This window comes from Camelus dromedarius, chromosome 20 (assembly GCF_036321535.1).
Source record: "Camelus dromedarius isolate mCamDro1 chromosome 20, mCamDro1.pat, whole genome shotgun sequence".
NCBI classification, from domain to species: domain Eukaryota; kingdom Metazoa; phylum Chordata; class Mammalia; order Artiodactyla; family Camelidae; genus Camelus; species Camelus dromedarius.
Genome location: NC_087455.1, coordinates 27,740,880 through 27,754,549, shown reverse-complemented (window position 1 = coordinate 27,754,549; position 13,670 = coordinate 27,740,880). Strand labels below are relative to the sequence as shown.

Below are 13,670 nucleotides of genomic sequence, written 5' to 3'. Positions count from 1 at the left end.
CTGGAAAGGAGAGAACTGTGCAGAGAGAGAATTCAAAGATCTGCAGAGGGTCCCTCTCAAGGCTTCAGCTGAGTATTGATCAGTGAGTGTGGAATCTACTCAAGGCTGGGGAAAGAATCATCTAAAAGGATTAGAGGTAATATTACCTGAGAATAGTGTCTGTTTTTTCTAGTGAGTCGAGAAACATCAGATTTCACAGGACATTGTGCTGAATATGTAGAAGTGTCTGGCCTCAGTAATGGAGAATATTTACCCCTAAACACTGTATCACATTAAAAAAAATTTTTTTAAGCAAGAACTGAACAGATTAAAATGTTTCTAAGTAAGCAACTCCATGCAGGAGAAAACTTAAGAATATTTATAGGAATAAAAATTCACAATGGCTGGCATCTGATTAAAAATTACCAGGCATGCAGGGAAGAAAAAAAAATGACCCATAAAAAGGACATAAATCACTCTAAACAAGAATTGATATAGATGTTATAATTAGTAGACAAGGATATTAGACAGTTACACAAGTGTATTCCATATGTTCAAAATGTTAAGTAGAGACATGGAAGATATAAATGGATCCAAATCAAACATCTAGAAATGAAAAACTACAACATGTGAAATGAAAGTATACTAAATGGCATTAATGACAAACATTCAGAGAATAACATTAGTGAGCTTGAAGATTAACAATAGACACTATCCAAAGTATAGCATAAATAGAAAAGAGAATTTAAAAAAATAATGGAATATCTGTGATGTATGGGCAACTTGAAACTGCCTAATACACAGGTAATTTAAGTCGCTGCAGGAGAAGAGAGGGGGAAAAGACACAAATATTGAAGAAATAATGGCTGAAAATTGTTCAGATTTGATGAAAACCATAAACTCACATAGCCAGGAAGTTCACTGAACTCTAAGCACAAGAAACATGACTAACATACCAAGGCATATTAGAATTAAATTCTTTAAAAATTAATAGAAAATTTTACAGCATCCAGAGAAAGCAAACTCAATACATAACTGAGGAATAAAGGTAAAGATGACTATAGATTTTTTTATTGGAGACAGTGCAATTACACAAAGAAAAAGATGTCAGTCTAGAATCTATAGCCATTCATATTTCTTTCAAAAATGAAGGCAAAATAAAGACTTTCAAACATTCACCCACTAAAAGGTCTCATTAACAGAAGACATGCACTACAACAAATGTTAAAGAAGGGCCTTCGAGCAGAAGAATAAGGATACCAGATAGAGATAAAAAATATGGGTATATATAAAAGAATAAGGAATACCAGAAATGGTAACTTCATTGGTAAATATATGTTTTTTATTGTTTAAATCCCTTTAAATATAATTGACTGTTAAAACAAGTAGCAATATAGTATAGGGTTTGCAATGTATGTTAAATTGAAATATATGACATCAGCAGCACAAAGATTAAGAGAGGAAAAATAGAAGTTTATGACTTGTGTTTTTTACATGAATACTATATGATAAGTTTTATATGAATTGAAAGGAGACTGTTAATAAGTTAAATAAGTATACTCTAAGCCCTGAAACCACAAAGAGTTTTAGCCTAAAAGCCAACAGAATAGAAAAAAATATACATTTCATCCAAAAGAATACAGAAAATACAGAACAAGAGGAAAAATGGAACAAAGAACAGATGGGACAAGTAGAAAATAAATAACAAGTTGATAGGTATGACCCAACCAAATCAATTATCACATTAAATTTAAATAGTCAAAATACCCCCAGTTAAAAGCCATACATTGTCAAATAGGATATTTTTAAAAGTCAAAAATCAGCTATAGACTGCCTACAAGAAATCCATTTTAAATATAAAAATACAAAGAGATTTAATGGAAAAGGATGGAAGAGATATAACACATTGATACCAATTAATAGACATGTGGATTACCTATATTTGTATCAGACAAATTAGATTTTAGAGCAGAGTATTACCAGTGATAAAGGTCATTTTATAATTACAAAGGGATAAATAGAACAAGAGAACATACCAATCCTCAACGTTTAAACATGTAATAATTAGGTTTCAAATTACATGGAGAAAAATTCTAGGGATTGTTACACTGTATTAATTTTTTAAAACACAACAACAAAACAAAAATAAAACCAACTATGGTGTTTTGAAAAGCTCAACAAAATTTACCAAGAGAAAAGAGACAAAATTGACCAAGACAGAAAAGACAAGAAAATTACTGAAATGCATTTGAAATCATTACCAATTTAACAGAAATTAAAAGGATTACTATGGGAATACTTTGGGGAATCACATAGGAATATAATGGACACCTTTATACCATGAAGTTAAACAACATGGATGAAATGGGCAAATTTCTAGAAAGTCATAATTACAGAAACTGATCCAAAAAATCTGAATAAATGGAAGCTGAATCAGTAATGAAAATCTTCCCACAAAGAAACGCCTAGGCTCAGTGGCTTCTCTGATGATGAATTCAGTGAATTATATGAAATGTATTGAAAAAAAAAAAAAACAACCAACCAATCCTTCTCAAATTCTGTGAGGAAAAAAAAGAGAAGGAAGTATACTCCAGTTGATTCCATAAGGCCAATATTATCCTGATACCAAAGCCAGAGAAACATAACATCTTTTTTTTCAGTGATAAAATAAATTGTTTTAATGGGAGGTTTTCTGAAAGAGCAGCTTTTTCTTGTCCTATCCAACAGCCAGCTTCCCTTCTAGGGTTTTTGGGGGTGTCTTGGCTGAGGCCCCAACCCCATCAGAAGCTAGGACGTTATATTCACCCCATATTCAGCCCTTGCATGGGTCCAGATGTGTGTCTTTACATCAGGAGGTTGGAGTTAGCTGGCAGTCAGTCCAAAAGAGACAGTCCCTGTGTATGTCCAGGCCTGAGGAAGGGGGCAAGGGCTTCACTGCTGCCTTAGATATTTCTTGCTGGGGGAAGAGAGAGGGAGCAAATCAGAAAAACTGCAGACCAATATCCATGAATATAAACACAAAAATGCTCAATGAATTATTAGTAAATCAAATCCAGCAAAATGTAAAAAAGATCATACACTAATAACCGAGAAGGATTTATCCTATTAATGTAAAGTTGGTTTAACGAACTAAAAATAATGAATGTAATTCAGCGTATTACTAGAGAAAAGAACCAAAGCCATGTGATCGTATGAAGAGATGAAAAAGCTATGACAAAATCCAACACTGATTCACAGTAAAAGTCAACAAGGTTGGAATTGAGGGAACTTCCTCAACCAGATAAAGAGACCCTACAAAAACCTACAGCTGGCACCATTTTCAGTTGTAAAAGAATGAAAGCCTTTCCCTTAATTGGGAACTAGCCAAGAATGTCTGCTCTTAGCATTTCTATTCAGCAGTGCCCTGGGGACTCTAGTTAAAATAGTCGAGCAAGAAAAATAAATAAAAGGCATTTAGATGGAATGGAAGAAGTGAAACTTTTTATACACAGATGACATGATTCTATATGAAGAAAATTATAAAGAATCCGCAGAAAACTACTAAAGCTAATAAATAATATCAGCAAGGTTCCAAGATACAAGAACAATATACAAAGTCAATTGTCTTTTATATGCTAGCCACTAACATTTTGAAAAGGAAATTTAAAATATTATCAGTTGTAAAAGAATAAAAACATTTTAAATACTCGTGAATAAATTTCAAAAATAAGTGCAAACTTGCATACTAAAGAAATCATAAAAAATTGCTGAACAAAATTAATGGACAGTTTATATAAGTTGAGAGATATTCCACAATCATGGATTGGAAGACTCAAAATTATTAAGATGGCAGTTCTCTGACAAATTGGTCTACAGAGTCAATACAGTCCATATTAAAATCAAAGCAGGATTTTTTGGTGAAATTAATAAGCTGATCTTGAAATTCATATGGAAATGCATAGGATTCAGAACAGCCAAAAAAAATATTTGGAAGTCTTATACCTCCTAATTTCAAAACCAAAAAGCTACAGTCAGCACGATATTGTCGTGATGGCATAATGATAAACCTACAAATAAATGGAACCTAATTTAAAATTCAAAAATAAACCCTTACATTTATGGTAAGTTGATTTTCAACAAAGGTGCCAAGGCACTCCGGTGAGGGAAGAATCATCATTTTAACCGATAGTGCAGGGACAATTGAATATCCACATGCTAAAAGATTATTTTAGAACTTATTTCACACCATCCACAAAAGTTAACTAGAGTGGCTAAAATGAAAAAGACTGTCTATATTACGTGTTGAGGATGATCAGAAGTGACTAAAACTCTCAGACATTGTTTGTGGAAATGTAAAATGTTACAGCCTCTTTGGAAAATACTTTGGCAGTTTCTAAAAAAGTTAAACATACATCTTCCATATAACACAGCCATTCCACTTCTAGGTATTTACCAAAGTGAAAGCATATATCTGTACAACTTTTACATGAATGTTTTTTGTAGTTTCATTTGTAATAGCCAAACAACCCAAATGCCACTCAACTGGAAAATGGAAAAACAAACTGTAGTATAGAAATTAAGTGAGATATTACTCATGAAGAGAAAAGAATGGACTATTGATATCCATTATAACATAGATGAATCTCAGAATAATTATACTGAGTGAAAGACAACAGACAAAAGGAATACGTACTGTATAAGTCCATTTATATACAGTTCTAAGAAATCAAGGTCATGAATGAAATAGAAAACTAACAAAAGAAAAAAACTGCATAGATAATATTCTGAAAACTGATATCAAGAACAGATTTGGCACAAATAGTGTAAAAAAAGAGATAGCTTCAGATAAAGTTGGTATTATAATAAGTTCAATTAGGTTAATAAAACTCCATCTATAAGCATATGCCAATAACTTTGAAAATATGACATAATATGGACATTCTTAGATAAAGAATATTTATTAAAACTGACTTAGTGAGAAACAAAAATTTGAACATTCCTATAACCACAAATGTTATTAATACGTTGAAAGTTAAGGTAAAGCTCTTTTTACTTTACAAGGAAAACAGATTTTTAACAAGTTATGTATACTAAATTTTAACAGGTTATCTTAATCTAATAAAACTCTAGCATATAATATACATAAAGTAAGAGTATTTCTGAACTCATTTACAAGATGAACATAACTTTTGTACCTTAAGTCTACAAAGCCATTCCAAGAAAGATTTATAGGTCCATTTCACTCCTAAATATAGATGACCAAAAAGGTTATACAAACAGCAAATCAATTCCAAAAGTTTTATAAAATCTATTAATGTGATCAAACACATTTATAGATTAAAGAAAAAAAACTTGCTTATTTTCAATAATGAATAAAAAACATTTGAAAGAATTCAGCATAAATTCATAATCATATCTATTAGGAAATTATGAATTAGAAAAGAACTTCTGCAACTTGATAGAATATCTATTAAATATCTACAAGAGCTCTCACCTTAAATGGCCAATGATAGAATTATTTTTTTAAAAACCCACACAAGAGAATGTAGTGGAGGTCTTAGTGCAATAAGGTAAGAATTTAAAAACATTAAGGATTTAAAGAAAGAAATAAAATTATTATTTGCAAATGATATGATTGTTTACCTCAAACTTCGGAAAGAATCTATAGACAAATTATGTTTTATCAAGAAAACAGTACATAAGATTAATATATACATCAATTACGTTTCTGTATACTAGTATCAAACAGAATGACTTTTAAAAGATGTAATTTACAATAGTAACAAAGAATATAAAATACCTAGGAATAAATACAACAAAAGTTGTGTGAAATAACCATATGAAAAAGTTTACAACTTTTTTAGAGAAACATTAAAAACACCTAAATAAATGTATATATGCCATAACCATTGATTGGAAGACTCAACATTATTGTCAATTTCCCCTATTTGTCTTTTAGATTCAATTCAGTTCCAGTTGTATCAGGTATCTTTATGGAAACTGATGGGCAGATTCTAACTGTATAAAGAACTAAAGGGCCAAGAAGAGCTAGAAAGCTTCTTATAAGAGTAAGGAGGAGGGAATTCTTTTATTAGATATCAGCATTTAATATATTTGACACTGTATGCAACTGGTATGAAAATACATCAATCAGTAGAATAGGTAGAGAGCCCAAAAGTAGAGTCTCTTATGAGACTGTCTTAGATAAGGATTCAAAATAACATGTCAGACGAAGAGTGGAAAATAGGCAATTTAATTAGAGAGCTGGAAAAAAAAAAACTATTATCCATAAAAGAAAATAGATTAAATTAAATCCAGTCTTGCAACATCTACAAGAAAACTAACTCTCGATAGATTAAGAATTTAAATACTATGCAAGTTAAGGTTCAGTCAGGAAGCTGAAGCACTATTAGAGGTGGGATAAGAGATTTATTATAAAGATTAAACTTGACAAAATTACGGGATAAGCTAGGATTTCTTTGTAAGAAATTTTGTAAGAGTATGATTGAAGAATCTGAGGAAGTCACTTGCCAGAGGCAACAGAGGGGAGCTAGTGAAAAGTCTGGAAGACTGTTCATCCAGTATTGGTCCTGAAGTCACTGTCTGTCATGGGTCAGCTTGGGAAGGAAAAAAATGCATGAAAACTAGGAAAATCAAGGAAAACTAGAGCCCATGAGGACAAACTAGAACTTGTGTCCGTCTCTTACTCCCTCTAACCCTGATTCTGTGGGTGATCTGCAGACGAAGCTGGTGTCCTTTGCATGCATCTGCCAGTGTGCTTGGTGAAGGCCTGGAAGAAGCTGCAGGAGGAGAACCAGCAAGAGCCAGAGGTGCATCGAAAATCCTAGACTTGGTTATATCATACCTATTTGTAAAACCAAAAACGATTGAAAAGAGAAATTTTAAAGCCACAGTCACAGTAATAATCTCCCAGAAATTTGAACTACACAGTTGACCAATTTGAATTAACAGAACATATTCCCAGGGGACTGGAAGCTCCAGGGCCAAGTACTGCCCGCGCACCCTGCAGACCCCGGGTCCCGAGTCCTTCAACTGTAAGGTTCCATCCAGTCTGTCTCCGCTTAGGGCAGCCTACGTGCAGTGACGCCGCCTCCAGGGCCAAGAAACATAAGAAGAAGAAAAACCGGAATGGGGCCTCTGTGGCGAATGTAGGCGGGAAGGCCTCAGAGAAGCCCGCTGCAGAGGAAGCCCCGCTAAGCGTTGAGGCCCAGGCAGAGCAGCTGGCCCGGGAACTGGCCTGGTGCGTGGAGCAGCTGGAGTTGGGGCTGAAGACGCAGAGACCCAACCCTAAGCAGAAAGAGCAAGCTCTCGGGGCAATCCGAACCCTGAGCAGCCAAAGAACCCCCCTGCCCTGGAAGAGGCAGCTGATGGCGCTCCTTGTTTGGAGACTACAGGGCTCAGATGGAAGCTGAGTGGCGCGAGGCCCTGCGGGCTCTCAGGACCGCAGACCACTCGGCCCAGGTGCAGCCTGTAGGTGAGGCCACCAGAAGGAAGAGCCGAAAGGTCTGCAGGCCCCATCTAGCAAGGGGAGCCAAGGATATCCTAGACACTCCTCATGAAGAGTTCAGGTTCAACTTCTTTTGGCCTCTTCCCCATCCAGGACAGTCCCCCTTCGCAGGTGGTAGAGGGGTTTGTCTTGAGTGCAGAGCTTTTCCAGGGATGCTTTGTCAGACAGATGTGGGATTGGTCTGTCCCTGGCTGGTCACTGAATCTTGTGTTGACCCAATTCACTTGGAGACTCCAACTATACTGGAGGGTCGAAGTAAAGGGGCAGAGTCAGGGGGTGAAGGGGTCTGGCCAGGATGTGGTGGGTGGAAATTGGAAAGAGTGGGAGGAATATTCTTGTCTTAACAGGGATGTGGTTGGACCTGGCACTGATGCAACTCCTTTTCAGTCCTTGTATGGGAGTTTTGGGTTGTTGTCATGGGAATTGTCAACCTGGCATGATTCTGTTGGGTGTGTCGTTTAGCATGCTAATACATTACAATGAACGTGTACTAAGGCTCAAGGTGGGCTGGAAGACATATATTCTGCAGTCTTGGACCCTAGTCTGTTCTAATCAGTTTTTGTGCTTTTCTCTATGCAGCTTCCTCCTGAAACTTAGATAAGAGTAACTGGGTTCCACTCAAGGGAGGGGCAGGGGTATGAACTCGGGGCAACAGAGTCTGATATTTCAACATTTTGATGTATCTTGTGTCTTCTGTTGTATGAAAAATTCAGAATTCTGTTGTGTGAAAAAATTCAGAATTGCTTGTGTTTGCAAATTGAAAGTTGACAGTCTATAGTCTTTAAGAATATTCAGCTAGCTACTTAGAACGCTTTATTTGATATGAGTGGGTCTTTTTAATGAGATTTTTGTCTGACTGCATTGTGTGATGTCCTCTGAGGCACCACGTTGATATTTCTGCTGTCTTAACAAAGGATTTTCCAGTCACATATGTTTTCCTGACCATGCCCTGCATTTTATCTTTGTTTAGAATACTTTTTCTTGGGGAGGCAATAAAGTTTATTTTGGGAGATACTGTTAAACAAAATTAAAGTTGTGTACGTTAGCAACTGTCGAATGAAATAAATGCACAGCCTAAAAAAAAAAAAAGAACGTACTCCCAGCAAACAGAGAATATGAATGCTTTTTATTTACAGATGAAATGTGTAAAAGTTTTGCTACTAATTTTAAATTAAGTAATATATTTACATGGTATAAATTTAAGGTGTATATAGTTAAAAAAAATCTTTTACCCCCCACCACAGTTTTCAAACATCTAGTTCTCCTTCCTCGAATGAACCACTGATAGTAGTTTCTATATTTTTGCAGAGATATTCTATACATACACAAACAAATGCATGTAGATAAATTATTTTTTCTAACATATTCTGTGCACTCCGCTTTTTATTTTTATCTCTATTCTTTTAGTAGTTACTATTGAAATTATAACTTGCACCCTTAACAAAGTAATATTAACATCTCTACCTTTTTCCCCAAACCATAAATAAGTTTAAAAATCTGATTTACAACCTCTCCTCTACCACTTAACATATTACTGCCAGAATTTTGCCTCTGCTTCCAAGTTAGTAATTATTATATTTATTGTCATTTTGTTCATTCATTGTTTGTTTAGATTTATCTCAATTTTTACAACTCTCTTTGCTCTATTTTTTTTTTTTCATCCCTTTGTTCTGGGATAAATTTCTCTATTTTGAAGTACTTTTTTAAGAAGTTCTTTCAGTGAAGAACTGGAAACGGGCTTTGATTTTTCTGAGTATATTTTTATTTCTTCATTTCTGATGGATAGCTTAGCTATAAAATTCTAGAGTGACTTTTATATTTTCTTAGCATCCTGAGAATGTTATAATATTTTCTGGCTTCCAACTTTGCAGAAACATTTTCTCCATTTATTTAAAATTTCTCTAATTTTCAGCAGTTTTTATGAGTTGAATTGCGTCCCCCCCCAAAAAATATATGTTGAAATATTAATCAGTATGTGACTTTATATGGAAGTAGAGTCATTACAGAGGTATTCAAGTTTTCATTTTTGAGGCCATAAGGATAGGGCCTAATCCAATATGGCTGGTGACCTTATTAAAAGGGGAAATTTGGACACAGAGATAGACATTCACAGAGGGAAGACAGTCTGAAGACATTCAAGGAGAAGATGACTATGTGAATGTAGTGATGCACCTACAAGTGAAAGAATGCCAAAGATTGCGGGCAAACACCAGAAGCCAGAAGAAACAAGGAAGCATTCTTCCCTAGGGATGTCAGAATGAGCATGGCACTGCTGGCCCCCTGATGGTGGACTTCTACCCTCCAGAACTGTGAGACAATACATTTCTGTTGTTTTAAGCTACACAGTGTTGGTGGTACTTTGTTACAGCCGCCATAGGAAACTAATACAGTGGTGTTTTGTTGTTTGGGACATTCATGTTTTGCACACTTTTTGTTAAATGTATTCCTAAGTATTTTGTGTGTTTGGATATTCTTGTAAATGACAGTGGTTTTGAGAATAATTTTAGTTGTTCATTGTTATCCTCTAGAATTACAGTTCCTTTTTGTATGTTGACTATGTATCCTGGAATCTTGCTAAATTCACTGGTTAGTCTTAATAAGTTTTTTTATAGCTTCCTTGAGATTGTTAATTTACATAATCATGTTATGTCTTGCTTTCTAATCTGTATGCCTTTCATTTATTTCCCTTGCTGTATTTTATCGTCATGCAAGTTCAGTGTTGAATAGAAGGGGTGGGAGTGAACATCGTTGACTTATTCTTTCTGCCAAGGGGAATGTATTCTATAATTCATACTTAAGTTATGTTAGCTGTAGGTTTTCTGTAGATGCTTATTATCAGTTTGAGGAAGGCTTCTTACTAGTTTGCTGAGACAGTTTATCATGAATGTGAGTTAAACTTTCTCAAATGATTTTTTACATCTGTTGAAATAATTTTATACTTGCATATATAAATAAATAACTTCAATAAGCATTGAAGTAAAACTAGAGAGAAAATTCAACAAATTTACCACTATTGTAGGAGACCCCAATATAATTTTCTGTCGATCATTTATTGGTCAAGCAAACAAAAATTTAGGGAAGATACAAAGTAACCAAATAACACAATTAATAAATTTAATCTCAGAGTCAAATAAAGAATTCTGAACATAACAATTAGTGAATTCATATTTCTCTCATATCCATAAAACATAAGAATTATTAATGTACTATTTAATAATTTCATTTTTTGACAAATTTAAAAACATTGATGTGATGTAGGCTGTTTTCTTCAACTAGTGTTGCTGTGTCAATTTTTTAAAAAGAGATAAATTATACCATACATTTGACAAATTTAAAAAATAGACATATATTCTCATAAACATATTTTCAAGATCTATTATCTCTGCAATTGTCAGGGATTATTCAGTCAGTAGTAGCTTAGATTTAATGAAGTATGGTAAATATCTTATAGACCCAAGAATAAAATACCAAGAACTGAACTTTAATGAATATGCTACCTACAAATATTTGTGTATTGCAAAGAAATCCTCAAAGAGGGGATGCTTATGTTAATAAAATATTTAAAGGCTTAAAATTACAATGTACTCATCCAGTTTGAGTTTAGGGAAAGAATAGTGAAATAAAAGTAGAAGGAAAGAAATCCTAAAAACAAGAACAAAATTAATAAAATAAGAAACAAATTTCTAATTGATAGGATTATGGAGCCCAAAAGTCAGTCCTTTAGATGAATAACAAAATAAACCTGTAGTGAAATTTATTGATAGGATAAAAAGAAAGTATAGTTAGTATTCAAATGGAGACATAATCGGTATATCAGAAAATAGATTATAAATTAAAATTTACAACACTGTAGCAAACAATGTTTTGGAAACTTAAAGTGAACAAATTCCTATAAAAAATATAATTTACTAGACCTTGAATCAATAACTCATTCTACAGCTACTGAAAAGGGGAATTAGTAATGTAAAATATTTCCACAAGGGAAACACCAGACTATGATAATTTCATAGATGAGTTCTAAAACTGAAAATGTCAAAGAACAGATTTTTTTTTTTGTAACCTTACACAAATTCTTAACATGTCAAAATCAATTGTAAGTAAAACTGCAAAACTCCTTAATGAAATACCACAGAAATTATGAGACCTTTCTCAATCTGATAAAATGTAAATTCATCAGATATTTTTAATAGGGAAAGATTAGAAAATTTCTATTCAAAATCATAATTTAAAAACAAATGTAAAATTTCTTGACTCCTTTCCAGCATTATGCTTATCAGCATAGAAAGACAAGAGAAAGAGAAAAAAGGCATTAGGATTGGGAAGAAAGATTGTCTACATAGGCAAATACAAATTAAACCATAATAAAATTATTAGAAGTAAAAGGAAAAGAAAGACTTTAATAAGGTGGTTTGTTAACATTATTTTACAATAAAACTGCATTTCTTTTTATGAGCAACTAGGTTTAGGAAACATAATTTTAACAATATTTCTAATAACAATAGAAATGATAAGATACAAATGATAAATCTAACAAATGTAGAAAATTTGAGTGGCCACAGTTAAAAATTTCATAGAAAGATCTTAAAGAAAATGTAAATGGAGAGAATGCCATGTTCATGGCTAATAAAACGATGTGATAGTTCTCCCCAAATTGATGTATTGATTCAGTGCATTTCAAACCAAATCCCAATAGGATGTTTTTACACAGTTTTATAACCTGAATCTAAAATTTAAAAGGCAAAGCAAAGAAGAAAGATCTAAGATATGAATAATTAGGTGAAGGATTTGCTTTTCAGTATATAACATTATAATAAACAAAGACTGATTTATTGGTTTACAGATAGGCAGCCTGTACAAGGGGAAAAAAAGGACACCAAGCAAATCCCAGCAGATAGGATATATTTATCTATGACAGAGGTGACATTGCAGATCATTGGGGAAAGGTAGAATGATAAAATAAACAATGCTGAGATGTGTTATCCTTTTGGAAAAAGGAAATTATATCCATATCTCATCCCGTACACAAACTCGATTTACAATGCACAAGGATGTAAACGCACAAACCAAAATTTTTAAACTTTCAGAAGAAAATATGAGTATATCTTTGTGCTTGTAAACTCAAGAAATTTCTTAAACAAGATGCTGAATACACTAATTTTAAGAGAAGATTGATACATTCAGTGACATTAAACTTAAGTAGTTGAATTCATCAGAATGTTGAAATGACACAATCCACCTAGAGAGAACATAACTGCAAGGTATTTACTATCTGTAGGATTCATATCAGAATAGGTGGAGACTTCCATCAGGAAAGTAATCAAGATATGGAAGGAAGTAACATTTACAAAGCACATATGTACCTTATCCACCCCCGCACAAGACCACTGACAAAGGCTGATAAAATTAATTTCATCTTTTGCTGGTGTCGTTCTTGTCTTGCATCAGAGGCACATCTGATCCTTGACCAATACAAAAAGCATGTGGTCTTTATGCTCTGTAGTGTATGTGGCCCATCAAACTAATCATCGCTCTGTCTTTGAGCATTTACAAGGTGAAACATTACTACAAGCCGAGTAGCAGTTCTTAAATCTCTCATCTGTAGCCTCATCTGTGTTATCCCTCCTTTCTCCCAAGGTCATTTAGAATGTATGTCCTAATTTTATAAAACTTTTGCGGCAGTTCTGTTGGGATGTTGTCAGATAATTGTAGTTTCCATACTGGTTGGGACTATAAGAGCCTCAAATTGGGTCTAAAGCTTTATGACATATGAATTTGTAAGGAAAATAGTAGTGAGTTCATTCAGTGGAACCATGTGATCAAAAAAGATAGGTGTCTTCTACCTAACCATGAAAAGGGGAAAAACAAGAACTGCAGTTCCTGGCAAAAAAAAAAAAGACTTTCCCTCTCCCAAGAGGGCAAGGATTAAAACAGATAAAAAAAAGGAAAAGAGAATGTATAGTGTATTTCTAACAGGATGTTGCAACAATGGAGGGAATTTCTGGAACGTTTTAATTATTGCTATTTTACACACCTTAGGCAACATGGGCTTTCAGTGTTTTATAAATCGTATAGGCAAGCATTTATTTTCTCACAAAGTTTAGTCTCTTTAATGAATTATGTGTAGGATAAGTAAACAGATTAAAAACAAGTCCTCTTTTGAAAGAGCAACACTGTCTTCATTTAT

General features: G+C 33.7%; 2 protein-coding genes across 30 annotated transcripts in view; both read left to right on the top strand.

Moving 5' to 3' along the window:
- Positions 1 to 13,670, top strand: part of RIMS2 (regulating synaptic membrane exocytosis 2) — a 511,671-nt gene that overhangs the window by 284,212 nt on the left and 213,789 nt on the right. The gene's annotated exons all lie outside the window — the stretch shown is intronic.
- Positions 6,460 to 8,990, top strand: LOC105090561 (UPF0488 protein C8orf33 homolog). The gene is given in 3 exon segments (XM_064476642.1): positions 6,460 to 6,539; positions 6,893 to 7,349; positions 7,351 to 8,990. Coding segments are annotated over 3 exon segments (1,017 nt in total). The 3' UTR covers positions 7,831 to 8,990.